Source organism: Festucalex cinctus, chromosome 16, assembly GCF_051991245.1.
Source record: "Festucalex cinctus isolate MCC-2025b chromosome 16, RoL_Fcin_1.0, whole genome shotgun sequence".
Classification (NCBI taxonomy): domain Eukaryota; kingdom Metazoa; phylum Chordata; class Actinopteri; order Syngnathiformes; family Syngnathidae; genus Festucalex; species Festucalex cinctus.
The window spans coordinates 14,564,461-14,583,016 of record NC_135426.1 but is presented as its reverse complement, the minus strand read 5'-3'; the positions used below and the strand labels follow the sequence as shown (position 1 = coordinate 14,583,016).

The window sequence follows — 18,556 nt, the reverse complement described above, 5'->3', positions numbered from 1 at the left end:
CTGTGAGCGGTTGTCTGTCTGATTTATTTCAAAAATTAAAGAATTGCTTTGACTTGTGAATGCGAAATTGGTAGCACTGAACTCAAGTCTCAGTTTATTGTAAAACTGAAGTACTCACATGCATGTATTCTTTATCCTCTGCGAAAATAAACAATATGCGGGCCATTTAATACGAGTAAAATCTTAAAATATGTTCTGTATTATTATTTTTGTTGTTTTGTATTCAGTTTTACAATTATACGAAATGGATGACAGATTGAATAGAGATCAGTAATAACATTTTTGGTAGCAGAACAGTGTGAACAAAGTGAAAATTTTAGATTTTAGAGCTAAATAAATAAATAAATAAAGGTCTCCAAATTATTACTCAATCATTCAAGGAAGGGCAGAGCAATGTTCTTAACGAAGACAGGCCAGGAAGGCCTGCAGAAGTGAGGACTGAGTCAGAAGGGTGTAGGTGGAGGATATTTCACAGAGTTTTAAAATTAATCTCTTATAATCTCTGTTGGAATAGCACACCAAATTATGCATGAAACGTCTTCAGTCAGTTGATGTGATCTCAAAACGATGCTCGACCTCACATGGCCGCCTGCTCCATCCTCCCTGTGTATGAATGTATTATACTGCCCCCGGTGGATAATGATGGCACACCAGAAGGAGAAGTACAATGAAATGCTTTGATGCAGTTGATTCTTTACATGCTGTTTAATTGTGTTTTTAGAAAATGTAATAATATTCGCTATGACATCACACACTACACTCCCACTTGTAGGTGGTAAAAGAAAGATGTTTCTCCAATGGCACCACTAAATGGTCGTATTTTGGCGATTTCAGTAAAATTGAAATTTGAGTTTTATCATTTTCAACTGTCTGTGAAGCAGACACAAACAGACTGTCTTACTATCAGCTCTGTGGAACTTTTTAGGACATGACATTCACTTGATTTATCCTCCACCGCCCACAAATTCTACTGGATTAATTTAGCCTTTTTTTTTGTGAGGAATTTTGGGGGGGGACCTTTTGGATTTATTTGGCAGCTCAAACCCAAATACTTTTATCTCCTATGCGGAGAACTGTTTAAGCCAGAGTGAGAACAAGTGACTAAGCTGTCTTTTAGAAAGTGTGGCCTTAATCTAATGACAGATTGTCACCTGGCAAGTGTATGTGTGTACTGGGATGGCAGAACAGGACACATTGTATTTTATTTTTGGCAATTTTGCAGACCAAGTAGGGGAGACCGGGGCTAGTTGTATCACGGGTAAGTTGTCACATTGCAATTTTCTTCTACACCAGAGGGTGCAAAGAAAAAGTGGAATACTAGTATTCGTCGTATAATTGGTCAGGGGTTGTGTACTGTCTGAGAAAAGAATAGCACATTGTGAGCTGACACGAGTGCCAGTTATCTGTTTTGCACAACCCAAAGTAAACATTTTAAACTTCATATTTTTTTAAACAAGCGTTGTACATCGACAAATTCTTGCAGCAAATCATGTGGACTCATTAGAGGAGAGATTTGGGCATCTTGTCATGTCTCAGTCACTGCTCTGTTTTAAGCTAACTTTAAACTAGAGCAAGTATAAGCCAACTTGGTAGTTTGGGGCAACTTGTCTCAGTCATTTGGGGGTTTGTTGTCACATATGCAAAGAATGGGCCAATGAAAAATGCACCTCTGGCAACTCTTTTTACTTCTGCCAGAATTGTTCTTGTGAGGAATTTAGTTTGCTAGGTTTTTTTTCATTGTTTAAAAATGGATTTTCCAGTTGTTATAACTACAGTATGCTCATATGTCAGGACTGGTTTAAGTTTCAGAATCAATCATCCAGCCATCCATTGCTTTATTTTTGGAAATTCAATTTAATCTCAAATTTCCAGTAGAAGGGAAGCAAATCAGGTATTTGAGGCTGAGAGTTATGACCTATATGCCAGCAGTTTCTAAGGACTTTAATGTATTTTATAATATTTTATGTTAGTTTGCTCAATGACTATGGTAAATTTTCAAGATCGATGATGAACAATTTCTCTGGCTGGAAAAGAAAACAAAACAAACAAAAAAACCTGGAGAACAAGGGTAATTTTGTCCTTGTTTTATTAGTTGCAAAATCCAATGTGACATCTGACCCCATATAATGTGACAACTTACCCATTGGTAGGGAAACATGTCACATTTTCACTCCCTTTATTTGATTGCTTATAACTCTGCACTGACAAAGTACAAAAATGACATGAATACAAAAAAATGTACCTAAGACTTTGGTCTTTCCTCTGGTATATGTTTTGTTTACATATGATGTATTGATTCCAAGCAATATATGAAAGTATAAAAAGTGAAACAACTAGCCCCAGTTTCCCCTACTGGTCATCCTGGCCAAAAAAAACGACAAACTGTTTGTCTTTTTCGTCACTAAAGCATCATCAATACCTTATGTATACATTTTATTGACATTCATTTGGCTTTTTAAGATGTCTAGACGAGATGAATTGCAAGCTTGAAAATCGGATGGGATCTTTCTGGTCCCGACAGAGCGCAGATTGAAGAGGATTAAAAAGTTTTCCGTTCGTAAAGCAGAGTTGAACTGAGGGCAACAATGTGTTTATTTTCCAATTATTAGAAATAACACAATGCTTCTTTATCAGTCACTGCCAAATACTAAAAATCTCCATTCTCGAGTCCATTTTATTGCTCATTTTCTCGCACGTGGGACTAAGTTTCTTCTTAAGATGAGTGAAACGGACAAGGATGAAATGCACCTGCTGTCCTTTCTTTGTATTTGGTGCCAAAGGTGCCAGGGGGCCATCAGCGATAGCAATCATGTCCACGTTAATACCCCGCTCTTCGCTTTTGAGATGCTCTCCTGCCAGCCTCCGAGGGATCCTTTGGCAGATTATCCGTCATCTTGGCTGGCAACATGGCGGCGCGAGAGCATCTGTTTTTCGCTCTCCGTGGTCAAAAAAAAAGGAGGGAGAGGATTTATTGAGTCGTTTGGTCGAACCTACAGAATGTTTCTCGCGCATCAAGCGTCACGCTCCAAAAAGACTTTGACGGTTAGCTTACTGCAGAATGCGTGGGTGGACATCGATCTAAGATGGGTGGATCCCGGAGTCGAGAACTTGGCTGCTTTTCAAATGAAAAGTGGATCGGCGCATTTTTTATTCGGCCGCCTTGACAGCATCCCCCCCCCCCCGTCGGCCTGCTAAAGTGACATGCGCAGGGATAGCGTCTTCCGCTTTCCTGCCCCATTTACAGTCAGCAACAATTGGAGTTAGGACCCTCAGGACAATCCCACACTGCAAAAAATAAAAAAATAACAAAAGTCTATTGATTAATTGTCACTGATATTCTTTAGATCAGAACAGGCAATGGATAAAGTACGTTCCAAGAGGATGAAATAAAAGTATTATTTGTGTTTTCGTTCACGGCGGCACCACTTCATTACCAATTTGTACGTGGCATCATGCAGGGCTGGAATGGCCGTCAAGCATACAGGAAAGATGCCTGATGGGATGGCGTATTTTAGGGCTGATGTGGTGCTATTTATTATTAATTATTATTTTCTTTCATTTCTCCCCTCGTTTTAGAGGAAGCAGCCTATTAATCAATCCATTTTGTCATGTCTGGTGTTACGCCAGGGTTAAGTTTGAGTTCATGACCTATTAAGGTTGGGTTCATGACCATGAGGTCAACTGTCTCTTTTGTATTGAGGTAACAAGTGTCTGTTTTGAACTGATGTCACCATCATCTGGTTTCAACTGGAAAAACGCTATGTGATGTTATGTAATGTCAGGACCTGTGTGATGTCAATCTTTAATCCTTTACTTAGTGACAACCAATCAGATCGATTCACTGTCTGCAGTAGCGTTCTGAGAAGTGTTTGTGTTTGCCAGATTATTGCTTTCTGTCCCTCTGTGCAACTCTCTTTGTTTCCCATCTTGTCAAGTTTGTTCTACGCCTCGCGATGTGAATAAATGGTAGAAACCTTATTTGTGTCTGCGCTTTGGGATCCAACCTTCAGCATATGACACATTTACAATATGGACCAGGTGGGCCGGCCAGTCTTGAAGCCAAAATGCCAGGGCCATTTTTTATTTTTTTTTTGCCAATCAGCACAGTGGACACATTTAAGGCAGCTAACAAAAGATTTACTTGTTTTGTGATAAATAGTAGCTCTAATTTTGGTAAACAAAAATTCTTATTTTTGTCCCTTTTTTAAGCAACTTGAGCAAAAAAAAAAAAAAAAAAAAAAAAAAAAACATGTTCCTAATGCGATTTCCTCCTTTCGACAGGACAAACCAGCTCTACTGAAATTGCTCTTCCCAGTTCTGGGAACACGGCCATGTTGGTCCCCCGGTGCAGCTGTGGAAGCAACCCAAAATTCGGGTGAGGAAGAAGGTTTCCCGCCGTAGCCTAGCAACGGTGAGTAGAAACACACGCACGCACACACGCGTACACTGGATGGGTGGCCGTGTGGTGCCAGAGGCGGGATGGGGGCGCCTGGCTGCAGCTCAGTGGCAGATGACATTGAGTGAAACCTGGCGTTGTGAGATTAGAGGATCAGATCCTTGCACCACATCGCCATGCGAAAGGGGAAACGAGTGCCAGGGGGGGTCTTACCGGGGTAGATGTACACGTTGTGAAGCGTTCCCGTGTGACAACATGCCGCAAAATCATAGCGTCAGCTCCACCAAACTCGGTTGCATACAGCTGAACCCAGCGCCATAGCCCATCGACTGGACCATCACAAAAAAAAAACACTGGTGACTCACGCCTATACACTGAGCGTTAAACGGAGAGCCTGTTAACTGCAAATTCAGTATATTGTACTTCCGAGACAACGAAAAAAAATGTCGAGTCCGGGCTGCAGCCAGTAGCAGTCAAGAAGAAGTTTGCTACAGACTCGAGGCGAGAATAAAAGAAGCGTGGTGCTACATTGAGAGGCTCACCCGGCACGTTGTGATGACAGAGACTGCAAACTTTGCCATTTAATCCACAAGTACATATACATTAGGGATGTAATGATAAGGCCATATTGTGATATCGATATATCGGGATATTAAAACTACCACAATATTGTCGTCGTCATGCTCACAATATTTAAAGGGAACACATCTGTTAAAAAAGTCAGGTTGATTTCCATTTGTGGAGTTATAGCACCCTCTGGTGGCTATTTTATTAGTGCAACTTAATTTTCATTAGGGATGTTTTGGCCTTCTATGTTTAAAATCTGTGCTAATTGTCAGATTTAGCTAATTGTAAATTTAAGTTTATGTGAAAGCTTGTGTTGAAATATGTTATCACTCCATGGCTATCAATGCTAAGTGTTAGCCTGTCAGTAGCATTTTACATTGTGCGTTAGCATTAAGCTAGTGGGGGCAAATAGATGAATTCATCAAGATTTACGTGAAACAGATCTAGAGCAAAATATTTTAGACAATTTACTGTAAAGGTCCCACTTAGTGAGGTGGCCGATAACCCCAGGAAATGTCCTTCGTCTTAAAAACTATCGACCACTCCCGCTGGATCCCATCACGTGGGGGATTACAATGGGAAAGGGCAAGTGGGATCATTTGGAGAGCATTGCCCCTTCCACCCAAGCAAGGATGACGCACACAGGGAAGGGAGGCGGCATAGTTCGGATTCCCAATATGTGTCCGGGGAATCCGTAGCGAGGCCAGATGGCACAGGCCTGCCAGTCTTTGGGAATGGCAGCATACGGCGGCGGGACGCACGGCAGAAGGTAGCGCGAAACGGCGGCTGGGGTCAGCTCTTGATGTCGGACGCTCCCCGGAGCGTTTCCTTCCATCCCTTTGAACAAGAAGGAGCGTCTCTAACCCGCAACTGTGCCGATTCTCTGCTTAACACGGCGCTTGACTTCAAACGCGGGCCCCTATTCCCTCCTGCCCCAAGCCTCCCGAGTTCCGAACATATGTTCTCGGGCCCGAGCGTGCCAATAACATGCCAGCGAAGAGCGCACGTGGACATATTGTGTTCCCTTTCCGGCTTTCATCTAGCACAATTCCGGTCCACTCGCAAAGCGCGACGCGACGGCGGCCAATTATATCGCTCGGCGCGCGCAGACAGATGTCCAATGTAACCTGGTTAGCGCTAATAGGCGGGTTTTTGAAACCAGAGTAATTATTCATCATTCACGCAGAGCGACGAGATATCTGACGCTGAGTGAGCGTGACAGGTGTTCGCCACCAATTGCCCGCCCAGTAACGACGGTGACGACGGCCATTTGTGGCGTTAGAGAAAGAACCTCGACAATCTTCCTCCATTTTGGGCCGAATCGCAGCTTTTTAAAGGCGCCATATAGACAAAGACCCCTCGTTATTCTCATTAATCCTCCATCTGTCTTGTTGGCAGAAGCCCACCGTTAGTTAGATCGGCATGATTAACATTTCATCTACGGTATATGATGTCCTGATGAAAGTATAAGCCATCATTGTTTTTTTGATTTTTTGGGGGGGTTTTTTTGTCTTTTGTATGAGCTGATTATCATGCAATTGTTTTTTGCATTTCATAAAAACTTCGCCGAAGACAGTCATTGTCTTAGATGATTTTAACATTATATGTTAATTTAAAAAAAAAAAAGAAGATGCTAGATCTCGCTTTAGATGACATATTCATTGAGCGTTTTCTTTTTTTTTAAACCGCTCAAGAGGCTGGAACATGACATGAACATGTCTCAAAATGATACAGCAAAACTATTTTAATAATTAGTAAATAAGATAAATTGCTTAAATATATTCAAATAAAAAAAATGCTGGGTTATTTGTTTAACCTACTCACTATGGATTTTGATCAGATTGTTTTATCAATTAATTTGACGTTCCTTTTAAAACCAGCATCGGGTTAGCTATTTCACACAATTTGGGTTATTTTTTACCCAGCAGTTTTAAGAGGGTATGTGCATGATTTATTTGATGTATATTTATATTTTAAATGATCTTCTACCAGCTACAGCAAGTCTGCATACATAATTTAATTTGAATAAATTGTAAAATTTATTTAATTCATGTAAAAATCTATTTATTCAAGGCTTTACGCGATCAGGGTTTTTCGGCCAATCGGCGATCAACAAGTTTGGGAAAAAATGATAACCGATCACAGATTCAATCTGAAGATGGAGCTATATATATATATATATATATATATATATATATATATATATATATATATATATATATATATATATATATATATATGTATATGTATGTTCTCCTCATAAAGCACTCATGGTAATGTGGGCGTCTGTCAACAACGACTGAGACGGGAAAGGCCCATCTGTGAATAAATGTGCTGTTATATCTAGAATATGTGAGTGAGAACCGCCACATTTTTTTTTTTCCACTGGGATACATTCAACTCTGCGACCCCTCCAAAAGAGAATCCTAATCACACATGATGCCATTGCTATCACCACCCTCCAATAAAATGTACATACTGAATGTTTTGCAAGCACACACAAACAACAAAAAGACCTAATACAGCATATTTGTGGCGATGTAAGAAAGGAAAAAAAAAAAAGGAGAATGCAGTGCGAGACGGCTCTGAATCCATCCATCTTGTGCAAATCAATGAATGGACTTCCATTTGCATTTGGTCACTCAGCTTGCTACTGATCTTACAATTTGTCTTGACCACGGACTGGGCCCATTGATTTCCTTTGCACAAATAAAGTGCAATGGAAATCAAAGATAATTAAGATGTGAATAAAGGAGAGCTGCTCGCCAGGGAGCATGAGTCAGCCAAAGCAGTGATATTATACACTGAAAGGGAGATTGATTTTTTATTTTTTTATTTTATTTTTTTTAATATAAACAATGCCCCATGAATCAATTGAGAAAGCCATCTGATTAATCGCCAAATGTAAAATAGCTTCAGTGTGGACGCAGCCAATATCCTCCAATTTCCAATTCATTTGTTTCTAGGATAAAATTTCCCACCCTTTATTGAGCCAAGGCTCACATGAGAAAAAACTCCACCAAAACCTGAAGGTCACAAAAAGTAGAATTGCCTGAATGTACTACTTAATTCTGAGCCTGTTTAGTTGTATTAAAGTCAACAGGTGGATCCAAAAGTAAATTCTCAAACTGTTTACATCAATTAGCACCTAAAAAAAATGTTTATTTTATGTTTAAATTAGGCTCTACAAGTATACAATGATGGCCAACAATTAAAGATAATTGTAAGTGTGCTGAGGTTGGATCCCAAAAGACAGACACAAATAAGATTTTAACTATTTATTCACATCGGGAGACATGGAACAAACTTGACTAGAGGTGAAATAGACTAAACTAGAGGTGGCAGTAATCCGACAAACACACACACACTTCTCAGACAGCTACTACAGATAGTGAATCGACCTGATTGGTTGTGACTAAGTAAAGGATTAAAGATTGACATCACAAAGCTCCTGACATCACATAGCTGTCACATAACTTAAAACCAATTGAAACTAGATGCTGTTACATCAATTCCAAACAGACACTTGATCTCATTTTAAATGACCAGGTAAAGGATTAAAGATTATTGACATCACATAGCTTAAAACCAGTTGAAACTAGATGCTGTTACATCAGTTCAAAACAGACACTTGACCTGACGGTCATGAACCTAAACTTAACCCTGGCGTGACCCAGTCATGACAATATTAGCAGAGCCAGTTTTCTATTTCATCCCTGCTGACCTCCAGTTTTATTCTTAAAACAAATTCATTCTGGATTATTATAAGACACTCTAACATTCATCTAAATAAAGTTAAACTAACCATTTTACCCGAAGAAGAAGGAAGTAAATTGGCCAAACTAAAAACATACAAGATGTGTGAAATGCAATTAGGGGAGTCGCCTGGAACCGATGGGAACCCACCTGAATTTATCTGAACGTTTTGGAATATTTTGACCCTTTACTATTAAATACTGTATATTGAATTATTATAAGGGATAAAAGGTTCATTCAATTAACATTGCTTTGATGTTTTATGTAAAGCTAATGTATATGATAAGTTTCTTGCTTGTAGATTGCTGACTTGTATGGCAAAACTTTGTGATCAAACCAAGGTTATAATAAATTTTTAATTTTCATTATAATCATTTTTTTATTTCTTATTTTTAGTTTTCAAAGCAAATTTATTGTTTCTGATTAGTTTAAAAAAAAGCTTAGTTTTTATTTAGTTGTATTAGTTTTAGTACTAGTTTTAGTTTTTGTGTGTGAGATAAAAAAAAAATCAAAAATCAAAGTATGTTTTGTGTGGTAAACGTAACAAAAATATTTTAAAAACAAGCATCCACAAATCAAATTCAGGTATTGTGTAATAGTCTGCGGACTACAATAAGTGCAGTGCAAAGTACTGCTTTTAAAGTTTCATGCATCTCTCCTCTAACATCTTAAATATAGCTAGTATGGTTTCGTTTTCTGTCCCTTGTTTCCCAAGTTATGTTAAACTGAACTTTTGAATTGAATATAGGTGTTATATGCATAGTAGTTATGTGTAATTGGTGTTAAGGTTATGGCGGTCCTTAGAAAAATGTCTCACTGTAACTGGATTCAAAAAGTTTGAGAAACTCAAGTATGACTTGCAGTGCGCATACGTCTCCTAATAAAGCTCAACTTGGACGCTCAGGCAAATCAGAAATCCTCCTCAGTTGAACTTTGACGTGTGTGCGTGCGCGCGTGCGTTTGTTATGCAATCAGCCTCCACCGACACTCACATGCCTGCTCAAGTCTTATCTTGCGACTCAGACCACACATAAAAGCAAACCAGCGGTGGTACGCGCTATACAATATCAGCATGTGGGACGTAGAACAGCACCTTAATTGATTTGTTCCAAATCTGCTCTATATGCCCCGAGATAATTTTTTTTTCAGGGAGGGGGTTGTTGTTTGTTTCGTTTCGCTTTGAAGACAATCCAGCGATTTTGTTTGGTATCTGCGGACCAAGGCCATTGTTCACGGAATTTGGGGTCCGAGCCAGAGTCCCTCACGGATGATTTATGTGTTCAGCTGGGATGAGGGGCGGGTGGGCGAAGCGGGCGAATATCATCTGGCTGTAGAAAGCCGCAGCCCAGCAGGCCTAGATGAGGCTTAAACAGAAGCAGGACGGCTGCCAGGTCCGCTTCTCGACCATTGTGCTTTAATTAACCTATATATGGGAGCTGACTGGTTAAATGTGCAGTGATAGATAAGGCTCCTCGGATGATTGATTTATTTACTGCGCACGCTCGTGATTTCCATAACATTACAGCCATATGAGCCACAAAAGCCATTAAAAGTCAAAGTAGGTACGGCCTTGTAACCTGCGCTTGGGTTACTGGGTGATCAAGTTGGAATCAGGGAGCATCGTCGTTCCGTTTTTGGGTGAGATTCCTTGTCAGGGTTTGGAACTGGTCACTCTCCACTTCCAAATTAACTGATAAGGATTTTCATATAGTGGACTATAATTTGGTAGTAGACTGTGGTCGACTTACCGGAGTTAACTGACTTTTTCCGCCCTAGCCCGACTACTATAGGGCATAGGGAGTCATTTCCAACACAGCCCGTGATGATGAGAACTATCAAATCAAAATAGGCAAACAAGGCAGGGTGTTTAGTTTTCTTTTCTTTTTTTTTTCTTTTTCAAGCAGGCCCCATTGTTCCACGCGCTCCACCTGCGTCTCTCGGATCCTTGCGCCACACATGCAAACCATCGCCATCCTCGCAGATTGGCGGTTGCCATGACGACGCTGGAAGCCGTCACCAAAAATGGGTGAGGGGCGGGAGGAGGTCCGGCAGTAAATCTGCACTTTTTTTTTTCTTTTTAATTTAGGAAATTGGCAAAGGAAGTGCGGTAAATGAATCCCTGTTAATAATAATTCGCATATGGGACAAAACGCAATTAGGCCGGCGTTTTGGCTACGGGCGAGAACATGATCTCATCTCAGCAAAGTGTGGAAATAGTAAACATTATGGAGATTCGTCTCTTATCGGCTCACGCGAAGACTCGATTGCATGCCCTCTGAGACCACAATTGTGTTGTATCCCGGGCTAAGGTTTAGCACGCTTCTGTTTTCTGTTATTTTTCCATAAAGCATCAAACAGAGGTGAGCAGCCCAGCTCTCCCGTTGCTTTTAATAACCCAATGGCCACCATCCAGCTTCAGGCAAACGCCAGGATTGGCTGATCCCTTCACACTCTGGCACCTGGAGCAGTGTGCGTTGCGTGTGTGCGTGTGTGTGTATTGGTGAAGCCAGCCTGTTATTGGTGGCTGCACCACCGGAGGCGTGACACGGCGAGAATCAAAAGGCCCTCACCTGCAACAGAGTGAGAAGCAAAAATCCTTACGTGGCTGAGGGCCAAGCAGCCCTTTGCATACGTTTATTAAAAACTTCTTTCATGTGATAAAACACTAAAAAGGCAAACCTGCAGTCCTGCAAGATTGCAGCCCCCCTCGCCCTCCAAAGCCTGTTTGCGTATGATTAGCACCCGCCGCGGCAAACCGGCTGCGCAAATACGATATGTGTGTTTGCACGACTGTTGTCGAACATTTCAGCATTAATCCATAATCTAAACGAAGACGGACGCGCGTTTGATTGCTCAGCTGTGGTTGTAGGAGTCGGCGGGGTGTTAATAGCAAAGCTTTGGGTCAAAATATTAGCATCAATTCAAACATGCGCAAGTCATTCTGCCAAAGTAAAGGGGGCAGGAAAGGTTTGCACCTACACTGTCGCATTACAAGTGCTAACTTGAGAGCAGCTTAAGAAATAGTGTACAATTCTTCAAAAACTGTTTACTGTCAAACAACATGAAATATTGGATTACATGTTGTGTATTTTAACCAACCAAACTGCCTTAAGAATGACCTGCTAGCTTAATGCTAATAAATAATAGAATCAGCCTTGTCAGGCTAACACTTAGACTACAATAAAGTTGAAATGAAGTATGATGCAAAAACTGTTTAATTTGTTATTTTTTATTTATTTATGTTAATACCTGTTATCCGTTTTCATACAGTACAATATTATAAGTGATTTAACAGCTTGTTTGTTGTTGTTTTATAAATAGGAAGCAATATGACATCTAAAACGAGACTAAGTGCAATTTATGAAGAAATTGTGTGGGAATGCTGAAAGCTGAATGTTAATAGCTGAATGCTAACGAAGGAAATGAAAAGATAAATTCCTTGAAAATTACAAAGTAATTAACTATTAATTACTATTAATAGTAGTAGTTAGTAGTACTAGTAAAAACAGTAGTAGTAATAGTACTAGTAATTACTCAGTAGTAAGTTGTAGTTAAATAACAAATACAAACCCATCCATCCATTCTCAGTCAGTAGTCAGCTGTACTCACCTTCCATAAATTACTAGTATAGTAAAGTTTTTTTTAATTCATCTATTTATAAGCAATGCCTATACTCTTTCACATCTTTGGGTGTTGGTGCAAAAAAAAGGGATTCATTATCAGCAAACTTCAGCTAAAATCAGCACAAAAAAGTATCCCATGTCAGTCTACTTGGCACAAAAAACAACTCCTCGTCCAATAAGATGGCTCCTTAAAGTCACGTCACTTCAGCAGAGTTCCATTCATAACATTATTCATGATCATCATTGGACTACTGCAATTGGCTGGTAACCAGTTCAAGGTGCACCCCGCCTACTGCCCGAGGCCAGCTGAGATAGGCTCCAGCAACTCCGCGATCCCTGTGAGGAGTAAGCAGCTAAGACAATGGATCGGACTAACAGAAGACAAATTTATCAGCCAATGAGAGAAAGAAAACGTCTATAGAAATTCATTTTGTCATATCTAGTGATATTTCTGTGATTTAAATGCAGTTTGTTATTGTTTGCAAAAAAAGAAGCATTCACAGTCAGTTGGGATACATCCATATCTCTTAGCATAATTATTCTGCATATATCAAAATAATAGCAATACAAAACAAAAAAAGCGGCCACTCCTTGCGCCTCCTGCAAGGCAACAGCTTGAAGCGCACAAAAGCGCTCTACCGAGGAGCTGTTTTAATCTTCCTTAAAGTCCGTGTGGGCTCCTGAGTCGAGTGCCTGCACGGGGGGCCCACAGACTGTTGGCCCCCGATCAAAAGATGTCGAGGTGGCGCACATGCGGATGTCGGACGGGTGTACCTGTGTCCTTTAGCAGATGCCAGGCTGAGGTGAAGTGTCTGAAGAACAGCACAGACAAAAACAAATTACAAACAAACAAATTAAACATTATATATTTAACCTCCAAAATAGTCAAGCAAACGATATAATTTCATTTAACAAAGACCACTAGCTTGATGCTAACATAATGGCATAATTATCATAGATTTTTATAAACCCTCAAGTAATGGTTACTTTACTCTTGTTGGCTATTAAAGGGCACCTCTGTTCATATAATTTTGTCTAACAAAAGACCGCTATGTTAACTTCAAGCAAAACTCTATTGATGGGCTAACTATTCAATTAGCTTCAATTGTACTGTAAACCTTAAACCTAAACCTTCAAGGAACTGCTGCTACATTCTTGGGGAAAAAAAGGCCACTTTGTACTTATAATTTTGTCTAACAGAAGACCACTAACTTTACGCTAACTTAATACAAAACCCTATAGATGGGCTAACTCTTCAATTAGCATAGATTTTTATAGTAATTTATAAACCCTCAAACAACTGCTACTTTAACATGGAGCATCAGCACATACAAGTAGAGCTTTAAGCAAAAAGGCCTCTTCTCGACTATTTAGTATACCCAAAGGGCACCTAGCTCCGTCCATTTTGTATGTGATATCAGGCCAAAGACAAGTGATGATACAGTGAGGTTGATCTGAGCTGGCCAGCTGGGGATTGGTGCGATGACAGAAGGCCACTCACTGTGAAATTGCTTGATTTTTAGCTGGATGTTTGCCCTCCGGCCGTACACAATCCGCCCGTCGCGGTCAGGTTTAAGCACGCTAATCCACTCGACATGTTTCGGGTTTGCTTCTTCACGTTTCAATGACGAGAGAGGCCCTCACTAGTTAAGAGCCGTGTCCTAATAATATGACTAAAAATGTGACTGTATAATCTGGTTTCACCACTATTTGACCAGTTTAATCCCAGTTGGATGCACAGATTAGAAACAAGAAATTATGTGTATAGAGTGTGCTCCAATTCTTCATTCTTGGGGTATTTTATAAACTTGTACAGTACAGTTTACTGTAAAAAAAAATCCCTTTAAAAACATTTTCTTAAAGTCCATGTAAAGTGAAAATAAAAATGTCTTGAGTTATTACCAAGCCTGCAAAATTTGCTGACTCTTCCAATACATCACTGCCTCATTTGGTGTTGTATATATTAATGTAGTCCATAATAACACAAAATACTTGTCACTAAACTACTCTCTAGATTCTTGCATTCATCAAAACTACACAACTGTATGCTGTAGTGGTCGAAATTGTCAAACTATTTATACCTGTAACTGTAACTAGTAAGTGATGGGCCAAAGGTGATTAGTAACTGGATGCCGTGTTCGCTGTGCCTGAAAATAATAATACTAATAATAAAATCAGGAAAGCTGAAATAGCGAAAATACTGTGAAATTCCATAACTCCACATTTGGGTACTACACAGTTCTCAGTCTTTGCACGTGTTCAGGATGTATCTTCAAACATGTATTCGGTTTAGAGAAATGAATTTCTAAAGTACCCTTTACAGAGGTAAAAATATGAACGGCAGAAGAGTGGAAGGTCACTGTAAAACTCCAAAATGTGAGTGACATGTTACTATAGAACGTTTCATGCCGAGGGCATTAAAACCCGAAACAATGCTGTCAAATAATTTGGCCCAAAATGCAAGAAAATCGAAGCGTGACTGTGTTTTTTGGCATCCACATGATAGTTGTCCTAGCAATATCACATTTTTCATCGTTGCTTCATTTACATTTCAGTCACGAGATCACAATACTCTACCAGGATTGTGTTTTGCTTTGAAAAACGGTGAATCTTTGATGCCCTGCATAGCTCGCCACCGACGCGCTGGCGTATTTGCATAGACCATGAACAGAGGCCTCACTTCAGTCGATGGAAAATACTCAGCAGGTGACAGGCAAGCATATGCCTCGAAATGCCATGGGGTCCTGAAGCCGGATCATCTCCAAAGGCTAAACTGGCAGGTCTAAGCAGGGACGTCATTAATGCAGATTCACAAAGAGCGTGATGGAACACAAAAATGTTGCCCAGCTGCTTCGTTGGCACACGGCTTCGGCTCCTGATCGCCTTTCGAAGAGACGTTCACCAAATTCCCCATGCAGATCCGATTCATTCATTCAGGTAGTGACCAACAAAATGTTATGTGTGTGCAATTAAGGGGCCAAGCTAGTGTGTTTGTGTCGAGTTTTGACTAGTATGTTTCTAATCCAGTCACTCAAGTGATATTTTTTATTTTTTTTTAATTATCATTTGGAAGGCAGATGCTCACAAACACATTTCCTGCATTTCTATAGCAGTTTGAGAGCACTCAGACTTTTGCCTTTTCTTTTGCCTCATTCTGGCATAAGTCACCGCACACACATAGGTCAGCAGGTTATAGGTAAAACTACTATCATTTATTTGTATGTACCTGTTCATTAGTGTATGCATTCTTAAAATTTTGAAAAATAATCTAATTGCAACCCCAAACCCGGGCCCAACAAATGTTGTGATTGAGATTTAAGATGCTAAACAATACCAACATGAAATGAAACACACTATATTTGTGATTGCTTAACAGTTATTTTTGTCTTGTATTTGGATGCATTGCGGAAATAAACATAAATTAATTGTAGTTTTTTTTTTTTTTATTATTACATTTATCCTGGTTGTAATGTATATAGTATACACGGTGGGTTAAAAGTGGGCAAACATTTCATTAGTATTTAGTTTTTTCAATCCCTCTTCCCCCTATTTATTCTAGCTTGATTTAATCATTTTGTCACTTTCTGTTGTTGTTGTTGACTAAAATTATTTACCATTACTTGTGGACCCTGTAAATAAAATAACATTTTAACAAGTATACACCTACTTTATATATGTAAGTTGTTATTTTATTTACTTTTCTAACTGGGAGCGATAACGTGATCGCATAGCTTTGCTGCCAGTGAATTTTCTGTCCTCTTTGCTTTGATACTAATCGATAAAGGGGGTTGGTGGGGTGGGATCGACAAGCATAACTAGTGTATTGCGGCAGTTTGGATGGTTTGAGCACATTGAGACACTGTTGTTGTCATACGGTGTGATGGCGCCGCCCGCTGGAGAAGAACCGAGTGAAAATGACTTCCGGATTGAGCGCCGTGGCGGGAAATGTTTTGCCGAAAACCGTTTTTTTTTTTTAACCCCAAAAATGTTATTGAAACTTTATGAACAATAACAGATATGAAAATCTGCAAACAATATTAGTATCAACACGCGGAAGCGGTGCTTACCGCTGCAGTGCAGGCATGATGTCATCATGAGGTTGCAGGAAATATTCAAGTACAAAATAAATAAATAAATTAATCAATTAATTAAAAAAAAAAACGTTCCAGCCGAGCTGGAGCCAATGGCCCATTCTGTAATAAATGATGTGAAGGTGAGAAAAAAAAAAAAAAAAGCTTGAGTACAGAAAATTAATATTTAGAAGAATAAAGTAACTAGTACTACTATCTTATTTAAATGTTCAATATTCTAATTAAGTCTAAATGTTACGATTTTAAACGTTAAAAGTAAATATTAAATACAAATATTGTTTTTTTTATGTCCATCCATCCATTTTCTTGATCGCCTATTCTTCACAAGGGTCGCGGGAGGGCGCTGGAGTTATTTTTTATGTTTTATATAAATTAAATGTTAACGCTAAATGGAGTGTCAAGGCCGGCGACGCATTTCATGTAGCCTATGGGTGGCAAGAAAACAAAACGAGGATGCCGACATATTTGCTTCCGAAATGTTTCGTGTTGATTGCGCACATTTTTTGCATTGACAAAAAAAGTATGGGAGTGTCGCCCTTCCCAACATGGACGCCACGTAAGCACGTCCAGTTAGCTAGGGTGGTACAGCGCCCTGACGTCTGTTTGTGCTTCTGGCCACAAGACGGCGCCAGGGCCCACCTGATAGATACCGTCTGATTGATATTTGAATTGGATGGCAGTCAGACAATTACTCAAAAGTTCCGCTAGAGCTGGTCCGACAGCTATGAGGATGAGATCAACTCCCTTTAAAATAATTAATTTAGGTCGTTGTTGATTTTAAAAAAAGGAAATAAATAAATAAATAAATAAAGGAGGGCACACCCGATAGGGTTCATTCAGTCTTCTAGTTGAAGACCATCAACAGTGGTAGTAAAGTCATACATAAATATTGTATTCGACCCCATTCTTTCTTTACTTTCCAATGACCCTTGTTTTCCTTCCATTTTCCCATCCTTCCTTCCATCCTTCTTTCCTTTCATGCAGCCTCGTTTCCTCCGTGTCTTACCATACCATTGTTGCTACCTTCCTTCATCCATCTTTCTTTTTCCAATTTATTTTCCTTCCTTCCTTCCTTCCTTCCTTCCTTCCTTCCTGAAAGTGTACATGGTTTCTACTTTTGGTTCTCTTTATATAGTGACGCTACTGATGCAAGCACAGAACAACAAAAATAATAATAATCAGACAGTTGCAATAATTTCACTTTCTTAGTTCAACCGCAGCCGTGTTTCTCTGCATGGCCCTTTAAATTCAAGTTTCGCTGAAGCGTCAGGCCCGGTCTCTTTCCTGTTTTCTTTGCCAGTGATTCTAATCGAGCCACGACTCAATCGATCGCCCTTCTCCTTTCAAATCTGTACAGCGACGCATGGGCAATTGGCTGCTTTAGTCGGACTACATTTTTCGCTCAGTGCTGTGTTGTGTAGCTCTAAAAAAAGATAAATAAGCCCCGGAAAGGGCTCTCCAAATATTTGTCCTTAAATACACTATTTGGATGTAATAGCTGAACTCGTGCAGACCAAGAGCATCTCGGGTCCGTGCAGTAAGGCTTTTGGGCCGATCCGAGCCCTGTAGCAAAACAAATCGCCACACCAAAGTCTCACTCAGACAAGCGAGTGGGATTTATGTTGATCTTTTTGGTCCAGTATGGGTGCTTTCGGAATTTCAATCTGACGCCCTAACGCTACTCTAATAGTGCGAGTGTTGCATTTCATTCCATTGCTGTAAGTGAGTTTTCGAAAGGTCTGAACGGACTCTGGATTCCCCCCGCCGGAACATGGACACGGATAAGTTTAACTACGTTTACAGCTGCGACTTGGACATCAATGTTCAACTTAAGATGTAAGTCGTGTCAAAAACACACAATTATTTTTACTTGGGGGAGGATAATTATTATTTTTTTGTGACTTTGCACAACTGACTTGTCATATTTGGTCTTAAAACATAACAAAGGGAAGTGTTTATTGATTGTCCTACGCGAGCCTACTAATAAAGTAATTAATTCTAAGTAACCTTGAAGGGAAAAATGCTTAAAGACAGTAAATTATAGACAGTGTTATTGAGCCGTGATAGCGTTATTTTGCCGTGAACCCCTCACACTCACCTAAACGGATGTACTGATGAGAATC

The 18,556-nt window shown here is 39.8% G+C and overlaps 1 protein-coding gene across 6 annotated transcripts in view; it reads left to right on the top strand.

The window, feature by feature from the left end:
• pik3c3 (phosphatidylinositol 3-kinase, catalytic subunit type 3) overlaps positions 1-18,556 on the top strand; it is a 42,152-nt gene that overhangs the window by 10,076 nt on the left and 13,520 nt on the right. Inside the window, exons 1-3 of one of the 6 annotated variants that reach the window (XM_077498705.1) lie at positions 4,042-4,173; positions 4,282-4,411; positions 10,624-10,745. In XM_077498705.1, the coding sequence (XP_077354831.1) occupies positions 10,714-10,745 (32 nt within the window). In that variant the 5' untranslated portion in view covers positions 4,042-4,173; positions 4,282-4,411; positions 10,624-10,713. Of the gene's footprint in view, positions 1-4,041; positions 4,174-4,281; positions 4,412-10,620; positions 10,746-17,534; positions 18,270-18,556 lie in introns of those variants that run through there. The other 5 variants (XM_077498703.1, XM_077498704.1, XM_077498706.1 and 2 more) reach the window with 5 other exon arrangements.